The 24,463-nt window shown below is 42.4% G+C and overlaps 1 protein-coding gene across 2 annotated transcripts in view; it reads right to left on the reverse strand.

Annotated features, from left to right (window-relative positions):
• Positions 1–24,463, reverse strand: part of DOCK5 (dedicator of cytokinesis 5) — a 274,051-nt gene that overhangs the window by 204,808 nt on the left and 44,780 nt on the right. For both annotated transcript variants that reach the window (XR_007515000.1, XM_049866956.1), the window contains exon 2: positions 19,285–19,368. Coding sequence is in view for 1 of the 2 variants with exons in the window: in XM_049866956.1 (XP_049722913.1) it covers positions 19,285–19,368 (84 nt within the window). In the remaining variant the exon portion in view is untranslated. The remainder of the gene's footprint in view (positions 1–19,284; positions 19,369–24,463) is intronic.

Raw genomic sequence — 24,463 nt, forward strand, 5'->3', positions numbered from 1 at the left:
CGCTTGGAGATACCACACACAAAGGAAAGACTTATGAATGGGAAACAATTTCTAAGGGAGGCTCAAGATTTTCTGAACAATGACAATAACATTTAGATAAGTAAGTAGTGGAGAATTTTCTCCTCATTTCAGTCACAAGATAAATGTGTTTCCTCACCCAACACATACATCAAAAACAACAAATAAATAAATAAAATTATTTTTAACCTTCCAGGAATTAAAGGCAAGAAATAGATAGGGAGCTGCTGTGGACATGCACCCATGTTGCTTTTATGTGTGGGGGGAGGGGGGTTGGAAGTATCCACAGAGGAGGAGCAGGTGCTAAAGCTTGTTTTTCTTTAAGAGACACTGGTCTGGTAGCTTACTGGGTAAAACAGTTAACCAGGCCAAGGTCACAGGTTCATCCCCTGTGAGTTAGGTAAACCTGTCAGGTTTCCATGCCCATAGCCTGCCCTCCTATCCCCGTGAGTGCCCCTTAAATAGATGCCTGTGGTCCCTAAGGAGAAGCCAGGAGCAGAAACGGCTGGGTGCTCAAACTGCCCAGTCTGAAATTTCCCCTTACAAAGACTCCGCATCTTTGAGCTCAGGCAGCACACGCACTGCCTTCTAGAGCCTCGGGCTTCATGACGTTCACATGCCAAATGTACTGACCATCTCATTTGGGCTTTGGAAAAAAAGTTCAAAGGCAGGAAGTCAAAGGATGCAAAGATGGTAAATATGATTTTGCTCTTTTTCATAACAAAGAAATTTCTTTTCATTGTTCTTTTTTGTAACACAAAAAAATTTTTTTTTCTTAGTTTAATTTTGTCCCTTTGAGATAAACCCCCAAAAAACCAAACCTGTTGTCAAGTCAAGTCGATTCTGACTCACAGCAACCCTATAGGACAGAGGAGAACTGGCCCACAGGGTTTCCAGGGAGGGCCTGTGGGTTCAAACTGTCAACCTTTTGGTTAGCAGCTGAGTTCTTAACTCCTGTGCCACCAGGGCTCCCCCTTTGAAATAGGCTGGTGGTAAATGTTAAAAGTTGGAGTTTCACAACCACTGCAATTGAAATCCAATACCTTTACTTAAAAGAAGGTAAACACCCTTTATCACCACTTTTATTCAACATTGTGCTTGGAAGTCCTAGCCAGAGCAATTAGGCTACATAAAGAAATAAAGGGCATCCAGACTGGCAAGGAAGAAGTAAAAGTATCTCTATTTGCAGATGACATGATCTTATACACAGAAAACTACTGAAACTAATAGAAGAGTTCAGCAGAGTCTCGGGATGCAATATAAACAAAAAAATCAGTTGGATTCCTCTACACCAACAAAAAGAACATCGAAGGAGAAATCACCAAATCAAAGCCATTTACAGAAGCCACCAAGAAAATAAAATACTTAGGAATAAATCTTACCAGAGATGTAAAAGACTTATACAAAGAAAACTACAGTACACTTCTATAAGAAACCAAAAGAGACTTACATAAAGTGGAAGAACATACCTTGCTCCTGGATAGGAAGACTTAACATTGTGAAAATGTCTATTCTACCAAAAGCGATCTATACATTTAATGCAATTCCGATCCAAATCCCAATGACATTCTTTAATGAGATGGAGAAACAAATCACCAACTTCATATGAAAGGGAGAGAGGCCCCAGATAAATGAAGCATTACTGAAAAAGAAGAATAAAGTGGGAGGCCTCACACTACCTGACTTTAGAACCTATTATACCGCCACAGTACTCAAAACAGCCTGGTACTGGTACAACAACAGATACATGGACCAATGGAATAGAATTGAGAATCCAGACATAAATCCATGTACATATGAGCAGTTGATATTTGACAAAGGCCCCAAAACAGTTAAATGGGGAAAAAGAGTCTTTTTAACAAATGGTGCTGGCATAACTGGATATCCATCCGCAAAAAAAGGAAACAAGACCCATACCTCGCTCCATGCACAAAAACTAACTCAAAATGGATCAAAGACCTAAATATAGAATCTAAAACGATAAAGATCATGGAAGAAAAAATAGGGACAACGTTAGGAGCCCTAATACAGTATACAAAACATTATAAAAAATGCAGAAGAAAAACTAGGTAACTGGGAACTCCTAAAAATCAAACACCTGTGCTCATCCAAAGACTTCACCAAAAGAGTAAAAAGACTACCTACAGACTGGGAAAAAGTTTTTAGCTATGACATTTCTTATCAGTGCCTGATCTCTAAAATCTACATGATACTGCAAAAACTCAACTGCAAAAGGACAAATAACCCAATTAAAAAATGGGCAAAAGGTATGAATAGACACTTCACTAAAGAAGACATTCAGGTAGCTAACAGATATATGAGGAAATGTTCACGATCATTAACCATTAAAGAAATGCAGATCAAAATTACAATGAGATTTCATCCCACTCCAACAAGGCTGGCATTAATCCAAAAAACACAAAAGAATAAATGCTGGAGAGGCTGTGGAGAGACTGGAACACTTCTATACTGCTGGTGGGAATGCCAAATGGCACAACCACTTTGGAAATCGATTTGGCGCTTCCTGGTTTTAAAAAGCTAGAAATAGAACTACCATACGATCCAGCAATCCCACTCCTTGGAATATATCCTAGAGAAATAAGAGCCTTTACATGAACAGATATACACACACCCATATTTACTGCAGCACTGTTTACAATAGCAAAAACATGGAAGCAACCAAGGTGCCCATCAATGGATGAATGGATAAATTATGGTATATTCACACAATGGAATACTATGCATCGATAAAGAACATTGAGGAATCTGTGAAACATTTCATAACATGGAGGAACCTGGAAGGCATTATACTGAGTGAAATGAGTCAGTTGCAAAAGGACAAATATTGTATAAGACCACTATTATAAGATCTTGAGAAATAGTATAAACTGAGAAGAACACATACCTTTGTGGTTACGAGGGGGGGAGGGAGGGAGGGTGGGAGAGGGTTTTTTACTGATTAGTTAGTAGATAAGAACTGCTTTAGGTGAAGGGAAGGACAATACTCAATACATGGAAGGTCAGCTCAATTGGACTGGACCAAAAGCAGTTTCCCGGATAAACAGAATGCTTCAAAGGTCAGCAGAGCAAGGGCGGGGGTTTGGGGACCACGGTTTAAGGGGACTTCTAAGTCAATTGGCAAAATAATTCTATTATGAAAACATTCTGCATCCCACTTTGAAATGTGGCGTCTGGGATCTTAAATGCTAACAAGCGGCCATCTAAGATGCATCAATTGGTCTCAACCCACCTGGAGCAAAGGAGAATGAAGAACACCAAGGTCACACGATAACTAAGAGCCCAAGAGACAGAAAGGGCCACATGAACCAGAGACCTACATCATCCTGAGACCAGAAGAACTAGTTGGTGCCCGGCCACAATCGATGACTGCCCTGACAGGGAGCACAACAGAGAACCCCTCAGGGAGCAGGAGATCAGTGGGATGCAGACCCCAAATTCTCACAAAAAGACCATACTTAATGGTCTGACTGAGACTAGAGGAATCCCGGCGGTCATGGTCCCCAAACCTTCTGCTGGCCCAGGACAGGAACCATTCCCGAAGACAACTCATCAGACATGGAAGGGACTGGACAGTGGGTAGGAGAGAGATGCTGATGAAGAGTGAGCTATTTGTATCAGGTGGACACTTGAGACTGTGTTGGCATCTCCTGTCTGGAGCGGGGATGGGAGGATAGAGAGAGTTGGAAGCTGTCAAAATTGTCACGAAAGGAGAGACTGGAAGGGCTGACTCATTAGGGGGAGAGCAAGTGGGAGTATGGAGTAAGGTGTATATAAACTTATATATGACAGTCTGACTTGATTTGTAAACGTTCACTCGAAGCTCGATAAAAGTTAAAAAAAAAAAGCTTGAGAAACAGTTTAAACTGAGAAGAAAACATTCTTTTGTGGTTATGAGAGGGGGGACAGAGGGAGGGTGGGAGAGGGGGATTCACTCATCGGATAGTAGGTAAGAACTACTTTAGGTAAAGGGAAAGGCAGCACACAATACAGGGGAGGTCAGCACAATTGGACTAAACCAAAAGCAAAGAAGTTCCCTGAATGAACTGAATGCTTCGAAGGCCAGCGTGGCAGGGGCAGGGGTCTGGGGACCATGGTTTCAGGGGACATCTAAGCCAACTGGCATAATAAAATCTATTAAAAAAACATTCTGCATCCCACTTCAAAGAGTGGCGTCTGGGGTCTTAAGTGCTAGCAAGCAGCCATCTAAGATGCAACAATTGGTCTCAACCCACCTGAATCAAAGGAGAATGAAGAACACCAAGGACACAAGGCAATTACAAGCCCAAGAGACAGAAAGGGCCACATGAAACAGAGACTACATCATCCTGAGACCAGAAGAACTAGATTGTGCCCAGCTACAAGTGATGACTACCCTGACAGGGAACACATCAGAGAACCCCTGAGGGAGCAAGACAGCAGTGGGATGCAGACCCCAAATTCTCATAAGACCAGACTTAATGGTCTGACTGAGACTGGAAAGACACCGGTGGTCATGGTCCCCAGACCTTCTGTTGGCCCAGGACAAGAACCATTCCCAAAGCCAACTCTTCAGACATGGACTGGACTGGACAGTGTGTTGGAGAGGGAAGCTGGTGAGGAGTGAGCTTCTTGGATCAGGTGGACACTTGAGACTATGTTGGCATCTCCTGCCTGGAGGGGAGATGAAAGGGTGGAGGGGTTAGAAGCTGGCGAAATGGACACGAAAAGAGAGAGTGGAGGGAAAGAGCGGACTGTCTCGTTAGGGGGAGAGTAATTGGGAGTGTGTAGCAAGGTGTATATGGGTTTTTGTGTGAGACTGACTTGATTTGTAAACCTTCACTTAAAGCACAATAAAAATTATATTAAAAAAAAAAAGAGAGAGAGGAAACATAGGCAAGAAACAGAAAAGGACTTGTCCAAAGTTAATCACCAACTTACTCTCTAACCTGGGGGTTCAAACATAGGTCTCCTACCTCCCAACTCCTCGCTCTTTCCCTATTCAAGCTGCCTCCACCGCCATGTAGAAGGGGGAATAATTGGGGTCCATTCTGTCTGCATAAACAGGGTCCTTTCTCTCTGTATAAAACACATATGCACATGCATACTACGTAAATGTAAAAGAAAAAGATGTGGTTTCTTTCTTTATTTATTTTAATGAACAAGAAAGCGGTCTGTCCTTTGCAGTGCCTGCCACATACTACCAGTTAGTTATCAGTCACCAGGTGCTGTAAAGTCCATGCCGATTCATGGTGACCTTACATGTGTCAGAGTAGAACTGCCCTCGATAGGAATTCCAATGGCTGATTTTTAGGAAGTAGATCACCAGGCCTTTTTTCTGGGGCCTCTCTGGGTGGACTTGAACCTCCAGTTTTTCAGTTGGTAGCCAAACGCATTAACTGTTTGCCCCACCCAAAAACTCCTGACACATAGTTGGCACCCAATAAATTTTTCATGAATAAGTTAATGAGAAAGAGAAGGTCCGTCCCCTTCATGTACAGAATAGACCGACGCAAGGGTCACAGAATAAAACCTGCACCTGTACAATGTGATCTGGCTGCAAGGTCTGAGTGAACTTTCTTCATTCTCCCTGAGATCTCATGCCCAGAGGGCAAAGTTGGGCAGGGCTAGAGAAACCTGCCCAGGTGGCTAGAATGTCCAGAAAAGAGACACTGCTCTTTGTGAGGAGAACTTGTCTGAAAATCAATAGGCATTGTGGGACTCCATTTCCCCAAATGTTCATTTAAAGTAATTAAGGCTTTGATCTCTTAAATTTCCTTCCATAAAACATTCTTTCATATTGTTTTGTTTCCTTACCTCGTAAAATCTAACTCCATAGCTAAAAATGCCAAGAAGGTTTCTTCTGGTTGCCTACAATAGACGGTGACATTGGAAACTTCTATTTTCAACCAGCAAATACCTCCTTGGAGAAGCAGAAGGATGAGGTCCAGGGTGATAGTGGGGGAGGAGCAGGTCCAAATCAGCCTACAGATGGAGTGGTGACAGATCCAAGTGTTCCACTGCAAAGCTAGGACAATGGCTGTCTTGAGCCTTCGCAGACACCTCAAAGCTCAGTCAGAGCAGGGAAATAGAAATTCCTCTAGTCTAATCAACATCATCACTTTTGGTTTGCCAAACCCCATAAACCCATTGCTGTCAAGTCTATTCCGACTCATAGTGACCCTATGGGACAGAGCAGAACTGCCCCATAGGGTTTCTAAGGCTGTAATTTACAGAAGCAGACTGCCACATCTTTCTCCCGTGCAACTGGTGGGTTTGAACCACCGACCTTTTAGTTAGCAGCTGAGTGCTTAACCACTGAACTACCAGGGCCCTTGGCTTGCCAATTCCCCTTATATTTTTTGGATGTTGCTTTTTTTTTTTTTTTTTTTAAAGCAGCTAGTCCTTGCCAAAGGAGCCCTGGTGACTCAACAGTTAAGCATTTGGCTGCTAATGGAAAGGTTGGCAGTTGGAACTCACGAGTGGGTCTGCAAGAGAAAAGACCTAGTGATCCGGTCCCATAAAGATTACAGCCTAGGAAACCCTATGCGGAAGTTCCACTCTGTCCTACAGGGTCTCTATGAGTAGGAATAGACTTGAAGGCACACAACAACAACAGTCCTTGCTAGAAACTCTTATTTCCCTCCTAAGTGATGCATATTTCTCTAACTTAGTTAACTAGTTCAAGAAAGCTGAAATGGTACAATGCAGCATACGGTTTTATCAGTAGTAGTGTTGTTATTTGTCTTAAGCTGGGTTCTCTAGAGAAGCAAAACCAGTGAAGTGTATAAATGTACATAGAGAGAGACTTGTATCAAGGCGCATTGTAGAGGCTGGAACGTCCCAAGTCCGTGGATCCGGATAGAGTCCTCTCCCAATTCACACAGCCACCAGAAGCCAGCGAAGCCATGATTGGCAGGTCGGTGGAGAGCAGGCCTCCCGCTCACAGGCTATGAAGGTTGACGAATCCCAAGATTGGCAAGCAAGACCTCAAGGTTCCTCCTAATTCACGTAGCTGCAGGGGCTGGCAAACCCAAGATCAGCAGGTCAGCGAGCAGGGGTCTTGCACGCAGGCTGTGAAGATAGATGAATCCCAAGATCGACAGGTAAGCTGCTAGCTGAAGTCCCAAGAATCGGAGGTCAGATGACAAGAGATAGCTGTTGGATCCACAACAGGCCAAAAACCTTGGCAAGGCGAGCAGAAAGGAAGTAGCCAGTTGAGGGTGGAGAGATGAACACTGAGGGGGCAGTGAGCCACCACAGGCCCCAACACCACCAGTACCACTCAACAGATTCCATCATGGGGCTGATCAGATCACATATCAAATTTCAACAGGGAAGTGATCACAACATTATACAACTGCCAAAACACTGAGAACCATGGCCCAGCCAAGTTGACACACAATCTTAACCATCACAGTCCAGCCCTCGTCAACTTGGCGCCTGTACACATCTCCCCAAACCATAATCTCTGAATAAACACAATTACAAAGTCATACTTGCACCTAACATGATACAACTAACACATGTAAAACTGAAAACACACTAGCCTCGTTTACATCTTTATAACTGAAGAAAACAAAAATACCTGATGCACACATACAAAGCAGAAATATTCATAACAACTACAGGTAGCATTCTTAGCTCCCAGGTCAATGGAATCAGTGATGTGTCTCCAGGTGGGAGCATTCATCCCTTTGAAACTAAGACCTCTAGACGTGCAGAGCATAAGGTCACAGGGACAGGAAACAAAAATCTTGCGAGTGCATCACTAAGGGTAATAGTGAGTGGTGCCATGCCCATTTCCACCCCTCAATTCCTGGACCCATGAATTCTGGCTATGGGAGAAACAGCACCATATATTGGATGCTGGTTTAGAGCATATACAGCCTTCTGGAGTCCACTGCCCCAAACCTACAAGGTATTTCCACCTGGCTGGCACCATAATTGTGTCTTTAGGAGGCCATTCTGTCATTCTATCAAGCCAGCTGCTTCAGGATGATGGGAAACATGGTAAGACCAGTGAATTCCATGAGCATGGGCCCGCTACCGCACTTTATTTGCTGTGAAGTGAATCCCTTGATCAGAGGCAATGCTGTGTGGGATACCATGACAGTGGATATGCATTCTGTAAGTCCACAGGTAGTAGTTTGGGCCTGCAGGTAAGGCAAATCCATATCTAGAGTAAGTGTCTATTCCAGTAAGGACAAAACGCTGTCCTTTCCATGACGGAAGTGGTCCAATGTAATCAACTTGCCACCAGGTTGCTGGCTGATCATCTCAAGGGATGGTGTCATGTCGGGGACTCAGTGTTGGTCTCTGCTGCTGGCAGACTGGGCACTCAGCAGTGGCTGTAGCCAAGTCAGCCTTGGTGAGTGGAAGTCCACATTGCTGGGCCCATGTATAACCTCCATCCCTGCCACCATGGCCACTTTGTTCATAAGCCCATTAAGCAACGGCAGGAGTAGCTGGGGAAAGAGGATGAATGGTTTTCACAGGACGCATCATCCTAACCACTTGATTGTTAAAACCATCCTCTGCTGAGGTCACCCTTGGTGAGCATTCACATGAGACACAAATATCTTCACTTCTTTGGCCCATTCAGAGAGGTCTATCCACTTACCTCTTCCCCATAAATCCTTGTCTCCAATTTTCCAATCAAGTTCCTTCCAAGTCCCTGACCATCCAGCCAAACCACTGGCCACATCCTACGAATCAGTAACAATCACACATCTGGCCGTTTCTCCTTCCAAGCAAAGTGAACAACCAGATGTACTCCTCGAAGTTCTGCCCATTGAGAGGATTTCCCTTCACCACTGTCCTTCAGGGAGGTCCTAGAAAGGGGGCTGTAGTGCTGCCACTGTCCACTTTCGAGTGGTGCCTGCATATTGTGCAGGACATCTGGACAGTGTGCCCAATACCTAGAGTATGGAGGGCAAGGCCGTTGTATAAATTGTCTCAGAGAACAGAGGATTATTTTTCAAAGCCTTGAGAGCTAATACAATGTATTCTGCTGACTTGGTTGGTGCCTGTTACCCCTTCTTTTCCTCCAGTTTCTCCCATTTGTAATGGAAATATCTAGCTTGTGCCTGATCTGCCATTGTACCTTTGGAAGCAGATAACTTGTATTCTAGATTTCACAGATGAAGGGGAATTTTTGGATTTTAGACTTAAAGTTAGAACTTTTGCTATGATATGAAGGGGTGAATATGTTTTGCATGTTGCAACAATGTGATTTTTTTAAGGTCATGGATTGAATTGTGTCCCCCCATTGTGTCCTATAGGGTCACTATGAGTTGGATTCGGCTTGATGGCAATGAGTTTGGTCTTGGGGTTTTATGCTAGACACCAATGCTATGAGGCTTCAAGGAATAAAAAGTCCCAATCCCTGATTTCGAGGAACCTATAAATTACAAGCAGAAAAGAAGGGACAACAGAAGATGGGGGAGGGCATGAACTTGCATGTCTAGCTTATCAAAAAAACCCTGGAAATTCAGTGCAGGCTGCTTTGGATGAAACCACCTAAGCTTCCTGGGAAAGAACACCGAGATTAAAGAGGAGAGACAAAGGCGGGAATGGAGGCCCCAGGAAAACAAGAAAATCATTTTGTGCAAAAGGTGTTGGAAATATGTGTGTCCTGGCTGAGCACACTAGTCACGTGAAGTGAGAACTGCATGCCAATTTAATGGCAACCAGCACTTCCCTGAGACACTTTCTCCTGGCTGGGTCACTGAAACTTGTTTCAAGTTCCTGAACGAAATGTATTCTAAAACTCAATGGCCAAGGCTATATTCTGGAGTTGAAAAGCTAACCACAGGCCCCATCTTTGAGGACCCAGGCAATCAGGGGTGAGGAGATACTATTAGAGGTGAAGCCCAGTCGTGGTGATGGCCTTAAGAGCCCTGATGGCTAAGATCAGAAGCAAGAGCACAGATATGAAATATATTCCTATTTACAGGCTGAATTACATATGTGGGTGAGGCAAGGTAGAACTGAAGTTCTCATGTGCTTATAAGACCCATCTGCAGTTCGCAAGTTTTTTAAGCAGGTATTTTCTGTTCCAAGGACGCTTCCTATTGAATGATTGCCTCTGTGGGCTGAATAAGATGGGGGCACTTTGCCACATGGGCTTTTAAAGGTTATAAATTATTCCTAAATTACTATGAACAAAGCAGAGGCATACATTTAATCTTCTTTCTCCTATTTGTACACGAGAAAAATATCTTATTTCTATTTGCCCTCAATTAATTTTGAAATTCCCTTTAAGATATTCTCCTTATACTAATCCTTAACTGAATCTTACCCAGCCCGCACAATGGCTTAATGTGTTGTATTTCATAATGGGGACAAGACATTTTTGATAAGGTTACATACCAAGGAATTTTCTTTAATTATTGAAGTAAAATTCACATAACATAAAAATAATCACTTTAAACTGTATAAATCAGTAGCATTTAGTATTGTCACAAAATGTACAACTACCATGTTTATCTACTTCTAAACATTCTCATCACCCCAAAAAGAAACCCCCTACCCATTAAGCAGTCATTCCCCTTTGTACCTCCCCCTGGCAAACATTAATCTGTTTTCTGTCTCTGTGTATGATAACTGGAACAATACAGGATGTGGCCTTTTCCCACCAAGTAATTTTAACGGTCCAACAATCAGAGGTATGAAGACAGCCATGAGTGGGCTTGTATGTGCATGAAATGGAAGGACCATGTCCTACCACTCTGCTCCCTCCTCAATTCCTTGTTTCCACTAAGATCCCTTAGAGACCAAAGCTTGTGAGATATCAAAAGCTCACAGACAAATTTCTCCAGAGCATTCCCAAATGCATATCTGCTTTCACACTGAGTTTATCGCCTTAGGTTCATGAGCAGATGCCCAAATGGGCCAATTAATTACCGCTTCATGGAGTAGTAAGTGAACGACGGGGTGACACCCAGGAAAGGGTTCTGATCCCCACCCTAGAAGAATTCACATACCCCCACACCTTAATAACATATTCAAATGTATCTCAAAAGGAGAAACAGGAGAAAACATTCTCTTTTTAACACAATTAAATCTGAGGTGACACTTTTCATCGGCCCATATTTTAATTAGTTTTTCTTGTAAACACACTCCTAATGCCACACACATCTTTTTAAAAACACATCTCAGGGACATATGTCCCCTGTAGTAGAGCTGACACACTGTATTTAAGGTTAAGGTCAAACAGATGTGGGAAGTGACCAAGCATACTCAACAAAATGCAACACAGCCTAATATGCTTTCAAGGCCAACGCCAAAATGTGCGCATGCAGTACTTGTCATAAAATCCAAGCTGTCGGGCTCACTGCCGTTTAAATTTTTAAAAGGTGGTTATATTTCTTCAACTAGAACATGGTAAAAGAATAGATTTTGAATTACGGTGAACTTTCCATCATCTTAAATGAAAGTTATAAATATATTTAATACCCCATTTCAGCTTATACCCAGTAAATTTTTACATGTGCTATTAATAACAGATTTTTAAAAATCAATTTTTTATTTTGTTTCTTACTTGTCTTGTGACCATTTGGCATGGCTGACCAAATATAGAAGGAAACAAATAGAAAGGAGGAATAATAAAGAGATTTTAAGGCCGTGGAGTTGATAAACTGTCATATAACATAGTAGAATGTGACAATCTATCTTCTCGAATCATGAATTTCCAAAACATTACATAAGACCTTAGTATAACCACATGGTCCAATGCAGGGTCCCCGTTACTGCATCCCAGAAAGATGCTTAGTAGGCTTCTGCTTGAAAAATTCTTCAAATGTTCTCTATTCCTTTCTTAACCCTCTCTTAGAAAGTTCTGTTAGCCATGGAGCCGAAATTCAGCATCATGTAATTTCATCTACCTGTCATAGCACTAAGGAGTCCTGGTGGCACAGTGGTTAAGCACTTGGTTTCTAACCAAAAAGTTAGCAGTTCAAACTCACCAGCCACGCCACAGAAGAAAGATGTGGCAGTCTGCTTCTGCAAAGATCCCAGCTATGGAGTCGTACTACTCTGTCCTATGGGGCTGCTATGGGTCTGAGCTAACTTGATGGCAATTGGTTTGGTTTGGTTTTTGGTCATGACACTACCCTCTTTACCTACTCAAAGAGACCTGCTTTATAAAGAGACTCAAAACGTGTATAGCTCAAGTCATAGTCCAATTCCGTTCCTTTACATATTTCAAGGGAGTGGATTTCTGAGCTAAGGTGCATTTTAAAACTGGCCTCATTCTATACGAACAAAAATAACACAGCTATGTTGGGGACCTCCCGTACAAATGCTTCTTTTCATTTCTTTTAATTTTTCAGTGTTGCCCATTTCCTTTCCTGTCTAATCATTTTGTGCTATCCTCTGGCTCTTTACAAGCTGAAGTGAAGTAATATAAAACTCTGTGCTGGCCCTGCCTCTGTAGAGCTCAGAATACCTTTGAGACGTTATCTCATTTTGTTAGTTCCAACAGGGGCCAAGTGTGTTGTGTTCACTCCCAGAAATCACTGCTAACACCACCTGCTTCTCTCTTGAGCTTGGGAGTGCCTTGGGAGGCAGAAAAGTTGACCAATGGGTATGAATCAGACACAGGAAACCAGTACTCACTGGAGGAATCACAGACCTGGGCAGGAAACTACTCGTGACTGAATTCTGGTTAACCCCAGGAGAGGGGAGCTCCAAGGTAGCCAGGATGCTGAAACCTTACATTTATAAGGCACTACACATTTTTCAAAGCACTTTGACTTAATCACTTTTGATTCAAAGAGTAACCCAATTTTAGATGAAACGACCATGACGCAAAGAGAGTTTCAGTGCCTTGCCCAGGGACAGTTAACATAGATATGGACAAGATGGCTAATCAAGAGTAACCCTTCTTCTTTTCCCACCTCTGGTCTCTGCAATATTATCCTTTTATCTCCAAACCACTTGTAAGTATCTGCATTTTCTTGTTTACCTACTCTTTTTGCTTTCTGTGGTCTGTTCCTCAAATGTAAAATGTAAAACCCTGTGAGAACAGGTACCGCCTGTTTCATCACTCCTAGCTCCTAGAACCCCAGCCCCTAGAACATCTCTTGTGCTCAATCAAGGCACGGACACATAGTAGGTCCACCCAAAGCCAAACCCAATGCTGTCATACTCAGCAAATAATGTTGAATGAATAAATGACCAGAACAGGAATCTCTAGGTGTCAGTGGCCTTTCCTCCATGCCCATGGATCTGGGGTGGGAAAGAACACTCAGGATGGAGAACAGTTGTCTTGTTGCCAAATCCCTTGTGTGATTAAAGAAGCAAAGACACGGCAATGACTACAGGCAGGCCAGCGCCAAAGACAAAGAAAGGCAAGGAAACTGGTATCGGTTCTTAAGGATTTTTATTCCCTGAGAAAGTCTCTGGAGGTAAATAAGTCTCGGGAGTTTATAAAGGATGAGCAGTATATAGCCTCTCAGTAAAGTCTATTCTCCTTCCCTCATCTTTTAGTTAACAAATGAAGTTCAGGGACAAGGTCACATAAAGAAGCAAGTGATAAGGGACATGTGACGTAAGTTCTCTCATTTGGGCTGTGGTCTCCTGTTTTGGAGCCAAAGGTCAAGCAATCAGTCTTGCATTTCCTCAAAAAGCAAAGCCCAGAGTTACCACACCAAAAAAAAACCAAACCCATTCTGTAGGGCCCAGCAATTCTATCCCCAAGTAAAATACCCAAGAGAAGTGAAAACATATGTCTACACAAAAACTTGTACATAATGTTTATAGCAGCACTATTCATAATACCTGAGAAGTGGTAACAATCCAAATGTCCACCAACTGATGAATGGATAAACAATTCCTTTTTATTGCCAAATAATATTCCATTGTTATATCCATACAATGGAATATTATTTGGCAATAAAAAGAAATGAGGTACTGATGCATGCTACAACATGGATAAACTCTGAAAACATTATGCTAAGTGAAAAAAGCCAGTCACAAAGTACTACATATTGTATGATTCTGTTTATATGAAACGTACTGAATAGGCAAATCCATAAAGACAGAAAATAGATTGGTGTTTGCCTAATGGGAAGTTGAGGGGGAGATGGGAAATAAATGCAAATGGATATGAGGGTGATGAAAACGTTCTGAGAGTAGATAGTTTTAACGATGGTTGCACAACTCTGTGAAGAGTACATTTAGGGAAAAATATTAGATTGAACGCTTTAGATGGGTGACTATATGGTATGTGAATTATATCAGTAAAACTGCTATTTAAGAAAAAAGGTCAAGCGATAACCAAATCCTTCTGCAGAGGGCAGGGAAACGTTGGACCCCCTGTATCACTCTCATGGACAGGGGAAGTAGTCTTGTTTATAATATCCTGGGGTTTTGTGGAAGTGATTCCACTCGTCACACACTTTATTCTTTAAACACGCTTGCCTTGCTCCAACAAACTGGCTTCAGTATCCTCTTTTATCTTGACTCATTCAACAGTAGGTGCTTTTGTTGAGCACCTACTGTATGCCAGGAGCTACGCTGGACATGGGCCATGTGGATGAAAGAAGAGCAGGCTTTGCCTTCAAGGAGCTATTACTCTAGGAAATTATTCATTCAACAAAAGGACAGGAAACAGAAAAGGGAGAGTCCTAAGTAGTAATCTATTGTGAGTTGTGGGCAGAAAAGATTTTTTCATGTCTGGGTTCCAGAAAGGTGGATTCATGCCAACACTGGAAAAGCACACAGAGATCTGGTATGCATGTATTTCAAAGGCGGGGTGGGGTGGAGTGTGCACAGGGAGAGCCCAGGAGTCAGAGCTGACAGGAAGCTGAAAGACACAAAATCCCCGGGGCCATGAAACAGTGCCAGCATTACCCTTAAATTCCACCAACCAATATTGTGGGTGTTTCCATTCTGTTTTTTTTTTTAACGGAAAGAGGGGATGGAGGAGGAGGGAATAGGACACAAGTTATTACTCAGCATTTCCATAGTGTTTAATGTCTGCAAAGCACTCCTGCCCTCACTTAGTTCTGGACTGCCTGAAATAATAAAGGAATCTGAGAACCCAGCCAAGAACTCTAAGTACTAAACAAATACAAAAACCTATCACTGCGCTTGGGCAAGGCAGTCTCTATTTTAAAAGCAAACCCATAAAATTTAAAATCCGCCCCAAAATTAATCCAATACCATAATCTCTCTGTAAAGCTGACATGCTACTTGGTGGTTAATAAACTCAGCTCATGATGTGGGTTCTGGTTTTAATACCCCCCATTCAAACACAGAAAGCACTTACAAAGGTGAGCCGTTCACTCCTTGATATATGCCCACTTTTAAAGAGCAGGAACGGACTTCCTTTTTTGAAAGCAAAGGGTTCTACACTGATATACCAAATATTTTATGGTAGCAATTAGCAAGAGAATTGGCTTCTTGCTGGCAAGACCTAGAGCACCTAGGTCATTATACTGAAGACATAACATTGATAAAGGAACCGTTTTGCATGACTGTTAACTGGGCCAGCATGTCCTGCAAGCATACCACAGAGTGAATTGCAGTGTACTAGAGAACACTGGTGGTGTAGAGGTTAAGTGCTATAGCTGCTAACCAAAAGGTTGACAGTTCAAATCTGCCAGGTGTTTCTTGGAAACTCTATGGGGCAGTTCTACTCTGTCCTGTAGGGTCACTAGAAGTCAGAATCAACTTGATGGCAACGGGTTTGGTTTCTTTTGGTAGAGGCACTGTAGCTTTTGAACTCAATCTACCAAGGGTATTTGAAATGAATCTCTTTTGTGTGTCTACGTTTATATGTATACTGACCCATGCTCAGTGATCACCTTAGTTTAATGGATAGGAGTGCTGCCTTTAGGAATGTTTGCTGACCAACTGGGAGAGTACTCTGTAAAGTACAATGGGGACACTTAAAATTACTATTAATATGAATCCTATGAAGACAAAGTGCTTCACTTAACCATTTCAAGGATTTTAAAAATGTATTTGTAAAACATCACGTACTTTATTTCAGACCAACTCTACTGTCCTTCCTTTACTCCCCAAGACAATTAGAAAAGCTGGATAAAAACAAAATAAAACAACCCACACATACAAACACACTGGAGAGCAAACATGGCAGTAAAGAATTACCAGGTGAAGATATGAGAAAGGCGAAAACCCAGAAAGATGAGCTCAGCATTTAGGGCTGTTTTTCCTCTTGGGGCATCTGCTGATTTAGGAAAAGGTTCCTGAGTAGTTGAAAAGTTGAATGGCATTTCTGAGACATGCAGAGCTGCGGGGACAAAAATGGGGGCTCTGGGACTGTCTGAGTTGGTCGGAATTTCAGATAAAACAGATTTAAGGTAAAAGGCATCACCGGATGTAAAGATAATGATTAAATGTTTAATAAAGAATTAAAAGGTGTAACTGTTTAATGTAACAATATTAAAACTGCATTAGCCTAAAAACATGTCAGAGAATACATAAAGCAAAAAACTGACATAAATATAAAGACAAATGGACAAACTACAAGCATGGTGGAAGATTCAGCATAGTTCTCTCAATAACAGAAAAAATTAAGTAAGGATATAGCAAATTTGAATCGAATTGACATGTATAGAACTTTGTACCCAATGATTCTAAAATACTCCCTCTTTTCAAGTCTATATAGAAGTTTCAAAAATTGAACATAAGCTTTTTGCCTGCATAATGGAAAAATGTGTTTCCACAGAGACTAGACAGAGTGGATTAATCTGCCTCTGACAAAGAAGAATGACTGAGTAAAGTCTAAGGCTCTCAAAGGAGGCCAGGAAAGTAGCTTGTCCCTAGTGTCTCAGTGACTTAAGGATGCCACAGAATTGATTGCTGGCTGGCCTGATATGATGAAGAAGAAAGCAGAGAGAGAGAATGGAACTGAAAGAGTCCCTACAGCCGCCCTCCCACTTCACCCTGACCCCGGGAGCTACAGGATGACACTTTGAGTTGTGTGGAACAGGAAAAGATAGAGCAAAGCCCCAACACTCTAAAGGAAAGCAGCAGCAACACCAGAGTCTTTTGTCCAATTGGGCAGGTGACTTAGCTTTTCTGTGGCCAAACTCTGCTTTCTTTTCCTCTGGCTTTCTATCTCCTTTTCTCCATCCTGTATCTTCTTGGCCTAACCTAGGAAGCTGCACTGGACTGTAGACAATTGTCTTTGCTATTCCATCATCGCAAGCATTTACATGAGGAGAAAGGACCTGCAAATCCAGAGTCCCTGTTTTAATAAGCCTCACCCTGTAAGAAAAACAAATCTACCTAGCTTCCCACCTCATTCCTAACCCAACCTTCAGAGTGAATTAATGGTCCCTAATTTTGTAAAAAAATTTTTTTAATTTTGTAAGGGTTATTCTTTGCTTCTACCCCCAACTTCAGTGACCAGGAGGATTTCCTGGGTGATGCAAACAGTTAAAGTGCTCAGCTGCTAAACAAAAGGTTGGAGATTCAAGGCCACCCAGAGATGCCTTGGAAGGCCCGGAAATCTACTTACGAAAATCAGCCACTGAAAACTCTATGGAGCTATGAGGGTGGGTAGTGGTGGGGAGGACAAATCACTGACTAAATAGTAGATAAGCGCTAACTTTGGTGAAGGGAAAGACAACACACAGTATAGGGGAAGTCACACAACTTGACCAAAGTGAAGTCATAGAAGTTTCCTGGACACATCCAAATACCTTGAGGGACCAAGTTGCTGGGGCTGAGGGCTAAGGACCATAGTCTCAGGGGATATCTATGTCAACTGGCATTACACAGTTCATAAATGTTTTACATCCTACTTTGGTGAGTTGCTTCTAAGGTCTTAAAAGCTTGAGAGTAGCATCTAAGGTCTTAAAAGCTTGCGAGCAGCCATATAAGATACATCTATTGGTCCCATCCCACCTGGAGCAAAGGAGAATGAAGAAAACCACAGACACAAAGAAAATATTAGTCCAAAGGGCTAATGGTACACATGAAGCACAGCCTTCATCAGTCTGAGCCCAGAAGAACTAGATGGCACCTGGCTACCACCACCAACCACTCTGACAGGGATCACAATAGAGGGTCCCAGACAGAGCGGGAGAAAAATATAGAACAAATTTAAATTCACAAAAAAAGAGAGCAGACTTACTGATCAGACAGAGACTGGGGAAATCCCCAAAACTACGGCCCCCCAAGTACCCCACTAACTCAGAACTGAAGCCATACGTAAGTCTACTTTTCAGACAAAGATTAGACAGGCCTAGAAATCAAACAGTAACACACAGGAGGAACATGCTTCTTAGTTCAATCAAATACATGAGACAAAACAGGCAACTCCTGCCCAAAAGCAAGATGAGAAGGCAGGAAGGGACAGGAAAACTGGACGAATGTACACGGGAATCCTGGGATGGAAAAGCGGGTGAGTGCTGTCACATTGCGGCATTTGCAACCAATGCCACAAAACAATTTATGTGTATGAAATTTTGAATGAGAAACTAACTTAAGCTGTAAACTTTCACCTAAAGCACAATAAAATTAAAAAGAAAACTCTATGGAGCACAGTTCTACTCTGACACATGTGGAATGGCCACTGACAAAAAGTCAGTGGCCTGGATGCTCATTAGTTGTGCTCCGGGGGTTTGGATCAGAAATGTGGATACCTGGAGGATTTAGAGAATCTGAACTGCAGCTAGAATCCTGGGGGTAAGATAAGAGACAGGCACGACCTGTGCTATTCAGAAAAACCAAGAGTCCTGAGTACCAACCGACAGGTTAACTGGAACTACCTCCCTACCCGAGTCTAGCTGGAGAAATACACTAGTAGGCTTTCTGGACCTGCTGTAGCCCTGACCTAATTATCTGAAGAATCTCAGCAACACCAGAAAGTCAGCTCGCTCATTCTGCCCACCAACCTGGCAACGTTTAGTGCTGAGTAAGTAGAAAGAGGCACTTAATCAGCAGTGCCTCCATAGATCTCTGCAAGCCTAATGCTCCAAGCATCTCCCAGAACCAACACTGCATTTGATCACTCTACATCCCGTGGCTGGGGCACAACAATGTCCTTCACATATTCGCATACCTCTACTCTGGTGTCTGGGCATGTCTGCACTCATGTGTTCAGCTGGCTATTTTGAAATCACCCGCAGTATGAAATTGGATAACCTAAGTACTTCCTGGGTTTTTACTAGCAGCACTTCAGGAAGTAAAGCATGTTGATGTTTGCTCTAAGAGCTTTATTAACGAGTAACTTCCACTGTTTGATTCTTTCCCCCAGTCTGGCAGGAGGCCATCATCCAGACTTACCCTCATACATCTCCAGAATATGAACTGTGTCACCAATCTGCAAGGAGAGCTCCACATCTTGAGAGGCATTATAATTATAGATCGCTGGAAATGAGAAATAAAAGGGGGGAAATCAGTGGCAGTTAAGATACATGTCATTAAATAGCACATTCAGTGGTTAATGAACTACTCATTCAACTAATAACCCTCTATGTAGTGATTTCCTGTGAATCACCCATTGTAAAGCAGAGAGCATCCTCCTGGGCCCCAATTACTGGTCTGTCACAGTCATTCCTCCACTCAACAAATATTGATTAGTTGCCTACTATGCGCCCCACACTGTGTTAGACACTACCGACAGAATAACAAAACACACAGACATGATACGATCCCTGCTCTCAAAGAACCTAACAATCTAGTGGGGGAAGAAAGACATTAAATACGTAACCACAGAAATAGCTACTTAATGAAAATTGTGATAAGCATTATGAGAGGAAACAACAGCCTAGAGTGAGAATATACTTGGGGTTCTGTTGGTCCCCTTGTTCATCAAATAACAGCCAACCTACAATATCATTGAGCTTATGATTTCCGGGGCATAGGGAGAACGATGGACCTGCTTCCCTGACACAGTAATTGGTAGCCGAAAGGCCATACATGAGTCTGATCTACTGCCTTATAACAGACTAGCACAGAGCACAATGCAGGATGGCAGCCTTGCCCCAGTTCTAAGTACCCTGGGAAAATGGGTTGCCTCAATACTCACTACCCCTTCCTGAATAAGATGACCTCAATCACCACAGTCCTTAGGATAGGCAATGATGGGGCAAGTCTGTCAAAAACAATGAACTAACTCTTACAACACAACAGTAAGAAGACAAATAACCCAGTTAAAAATTAACAAGAGTGTTGAATAGATATTTTATCAAAGAACATATATAAATGGCTAATAAGCACATAAAATAATGTCCAACATTTTTAGCCATTAGCACAACGCCATCGAGTCGATTCCGACTCATAGCGACCCTTGTTGTTGTTAGGTACCATCAAGTCAGTTCCAACTCATAATGACCCATGTACAACAGAACGAAACACTGCCAGGTCCTGTGCCATCCTCACAATCATTGTTAAGTTTGAGCCCACTGTTGTAGCCACTGTGTCAATTCATCTAGTCGAGGGTTTTCCAATGTAAATTAAAACCAAAATGACATACCACTTCATGCCCACTGGAACAGTTATAAAAAAAAAGACAGATAATTGCCAAGAATATGGAGAAACTGGAAACCTCACACATTGCCTGTTGCAAGGGAAAATGGTACAGTCATGTCAGAACACAGTTTGGCAGTTTCTAAAATTTAAACATAAATTTACCATGTTGTTGTGTGGCATCAAATCTACTGCGACTCAAAGTGACCCTTTATGACAGAGTAGAACTGCCCCATAGCATTTCCTAGCCTGTATTCTTTACAGGAAGGGGTCCTGGTGGAGCAGTGGAGTTAAGCTCGCCAAGGCTAACCAAAAGGTCTGCGGTTGGAACCCACCAGCCTCTTTGCAGGAGAAAGGTGTGGCAGTTGGCTTCTGTAAAGATGACAGTTCTACCCTGTGCTATAGGATTCTATGAGTTGGAATCAACACAATGGCAATGGGCTCGGTTTTTGGTTTTAGAATCTTTACAGGAATAGATCGCCTGGACTTTTCTCCCGAGGAGCTACTCGTATAGGTTCAAACCCCTGACCTTTCCATTTAGCAGCCAGGTACTTGACCACTGTGCCATTAAAGTGCCATTAGGGCTCCTTAAATTCACTATATGACCCAGAAATTGTACTCCCTAGCTATCTCCCCAAGAGAAATGAAAACATATGTACACATATAAGACTTTAAGTGAATCTTCATAGCAGCTTCAGCAGGCCAAAAAATGGCCCTCTATAAGATCTCTGTCAATTCTCTACAACCTGTAAATATTAAAGATATGATTAAGTTAGGATCTGAGAGGAAGAGCTTATCCTGGATTATCCAGGTGGGCCCGAAACATAATCATATTATCCATATAAGAGAGGCAGTGAGAGTTTTGAGAGACACAGAAAAGAAGGCAATACGAAGACGGAGGCAGGCTGAAGTAACGTGACTTCAAGCCAAGGAGCGCCAGCAACCACCCGAAGCTGGAAAAGGCAAGGAATGAAATTTTTCCTAAAGCCTCTGAAGGGAGTGTGGCCCTGCCAACACCTTGATTTTGGACTTCTGGCCTCCAGAACTGTGAGAGGATAAACTGTTGTTTTAAGCCACCAAGTCTGTGGTAATTTACTACAGCGCCCATGAGAAACTAAGATAGCAGCGTTATTCGTAACAGCCCCAAAATGTACACGATCCATCAACTAATGAATGGATAAGCAAAATATAGTACATCCACACAATGGATATAAGGAGCCGTAAAAAAGAAGGAAGTATAGACACATGTCACCACATGGATGAACCTCAAAAACGCTATTCTAAACGAAAGAACCGAGATACAAAACACTGCATATTGTATGATCCCATTTATATGACATGTCAGAAAAAGCAAATCTAGAGACAGAACACAATAACGGTCGCCTGGGCCTTGGGGTGGGCATGGTGACTGACCACAAATTAGGGATCTTTCGGGGGAAATGGAAACTTTCTAAAGCTGGGTGTGGTGATGGTTACACAACTCTGAAATTTTACCAAAAATCACTGAACTGTACACTTCAAATGGATGAATTTTATGTTAAGTAAACTATATTTCCAACAAAACTGGCTTTCTTTTATTTTTTTAAAGTAGATTTATTTCTTGCCCTCACTCTCCTGAGGAGTAATTTGTATCCTTCCAGGAAAAAAAGAACTACCTTGGAGATTCAGCTCCAGCCATTTAACTGAGGAACCCAGGAGTCCATGATGTTCCCCATCTCTGCAGGCCTGGTAAGTGCCTGAAGACAGTCAGTCGATCCTTCTGCCATATCCCACAGGGGTCGCTGCAAAAATCCTACTCATAGTTAGGGAAGAAGGGAGTCTGTGGTTGTTGGTGCTGGGCACACATGGCTCTTCCTTGCCTGCAATGCATCCTACACCTGCAGCTTGGCAGAAGGCTTTTTACTCGGTCACAGTCGATCTATAAGTGACTGGGAAGAAACACAACTCCGACCACATCTCTTTCAAGTGACCTCTCTTTTTGAAGGAAGTCATCCAAATAGCATTCTTCTGCAGTCTTGGCACAGAAGCCTGGACAAATTATATTGGAATTTATTTACTATTGGGCTTTTGGACTAGACTATGAATTCAGCACAACGGTTGGCTTGTAGGAAAAAAAAAAAAAAAAAACTTTTAGGGGATGAAGTAGGTTAAAAGACATAGCAAAGAATTCAGGAGTAGGAGTTAGTTCCCAATTCCTACACCTGTTCACGGGTCATTGGGCCACAGCTGCTATTCCAGAAGGTCCAACTCCTTCATCTTACTGCTACTTTACTCAAATGTTTTGCCCATTACGTATGTGGCTGCTTTTCTACAGAAAATGTTTAGACCACACATCCTTAACTCCCCCTAGCCCCTATTCACTATTTTTCTCTGAGCTGGCTCCTTCCACTGGGCCCCCTCTCAGATGGAAACAGGAAGTGATGAGGTCACTGTGTCACAATGTGTTGGTGTAATGACCAAGCTTCATCACTTCCTGGTTCCCAGTCATCAGGGCAGTAAGCAGAGGCTTTCAAAGGCAACACCTAGCACCAGTAGTTCCAAGCATAAACATCTACCAAGCACTTTTGCGAACACACCACACATACACACACACACACACCCATGCATGCACTATAAAGATCCACAATATTTCCTTAAAATTCCTAACGGACAAAGAGTTCCAAAAATTGTCCCAGTCTAATTATCTGCCTTTGCTTCCAATATCCACCATATTCTATCCTCTGCCCCAGTCTTATATCCTCCTTATGTAGTGTGCTCAATTCATGGTTTATCTGGAATGATAGCCTTTCTCGTTCTTTATAACAATCCAAATTCCACAATTCAACAAATGGTCTCTGAATACCTGTTACTCCATATGGTCTATTTTTTACTCTGACTTCCCACAAAATTTTGCCTTTCAACACAAGTTGGGTATTTAATCACAAATAATCTTGTGTTATTACCTGACACCAATTAGAGGGTAAACTCACAAATGAGGACCCTGCTACACAGTACCTTTACATCTTTCACATTGTAAGGTGCTGGACTGGACTCAAAAAAGGTACTCAGGCATAATAATGACTTTAATTTAAAAAGAATATTTTATTTCTTCTACAAAACCCACGAATCTCCACTTCTTCTAAAAACTTAAAGATAACTTGTTCTGCTTTCCTCAGAAGAGATGCACCTGCCTTGGGGCTTCCTACCACTCAGGAAAGGGATATCAAAACTTTTCTCTCAATTCCCTTAACCCTCCTTCCCTGGCCCCTTCTGGTCTAGGAGGGATAATGAGACCCCGCTGTTACTGACCACCACCTGTCAGTTTGTTTTACTGTGTTGGCTTGCACGTAATGCTATGATGCTGGAAGCTATTGTTGTGTGCCATCGAGTCGATTCCAACTCATAGCAACCCTATATGACAGAGTAGAACTGCCCCCATAGGGTTCCTAGGCTGTAATCTTTATGGGAGCAGATCGCTAGATCTTTTCTCCTGCATAGCAGCTAGTAGGTTCAAACTTCTGACCTTTTGGCTAGCAGCTGAGTGCTTAACCATTACATCACCAGGGCTCCTTTGCTGGAAGCTATGCCACCGGTATTTCAAATACGAGCAAGGTCACCCACGGCGGACAGGGTTCAGCAGAGCTTACAGACTAAGACAGACTAGGAAGAAAGGTCTAGAGGTCTACTTCCAAAAATGAGTCAATGAAAACCCTGTGCATCACAATAGAACACTGTCCAATACAATGCTGGAAGATGAACCCCCTAGGTTGGAAGGCACTCAAAATTCACAGTGTCTGCAACAATGAATTTGAGCACGCCAACAATAGTGAAGACAGTATAGGATTAGGTAATGTTTTATTCTGTTGTACATGGGGTTGCCGTCAGTCTAAACCGACTCAACGGCAATTAACAACACTGTTATTAAACCCAGGCACTGCACTAACCTCTGTGGTTTCCCTATCCCCTGCCCACACCTTGGCAAACAATTCCTTTATTAAACTCTCCTCAAATTATC

The sequence above is a fragment of the Elephas maximus genome, chromosome 22 (assembly GCF_024166365.1).
Source record: "Elephas maximus indicus isolate mEleMax1 chromosome 22, mEleMax1 primary haplotype, whole genome shotgun sequence".
NCBI lineage: Eukaryota > Metazoa > Chordata > Mammalia > Proboscidea > Elephantidae > Elephas > Elephas maximus.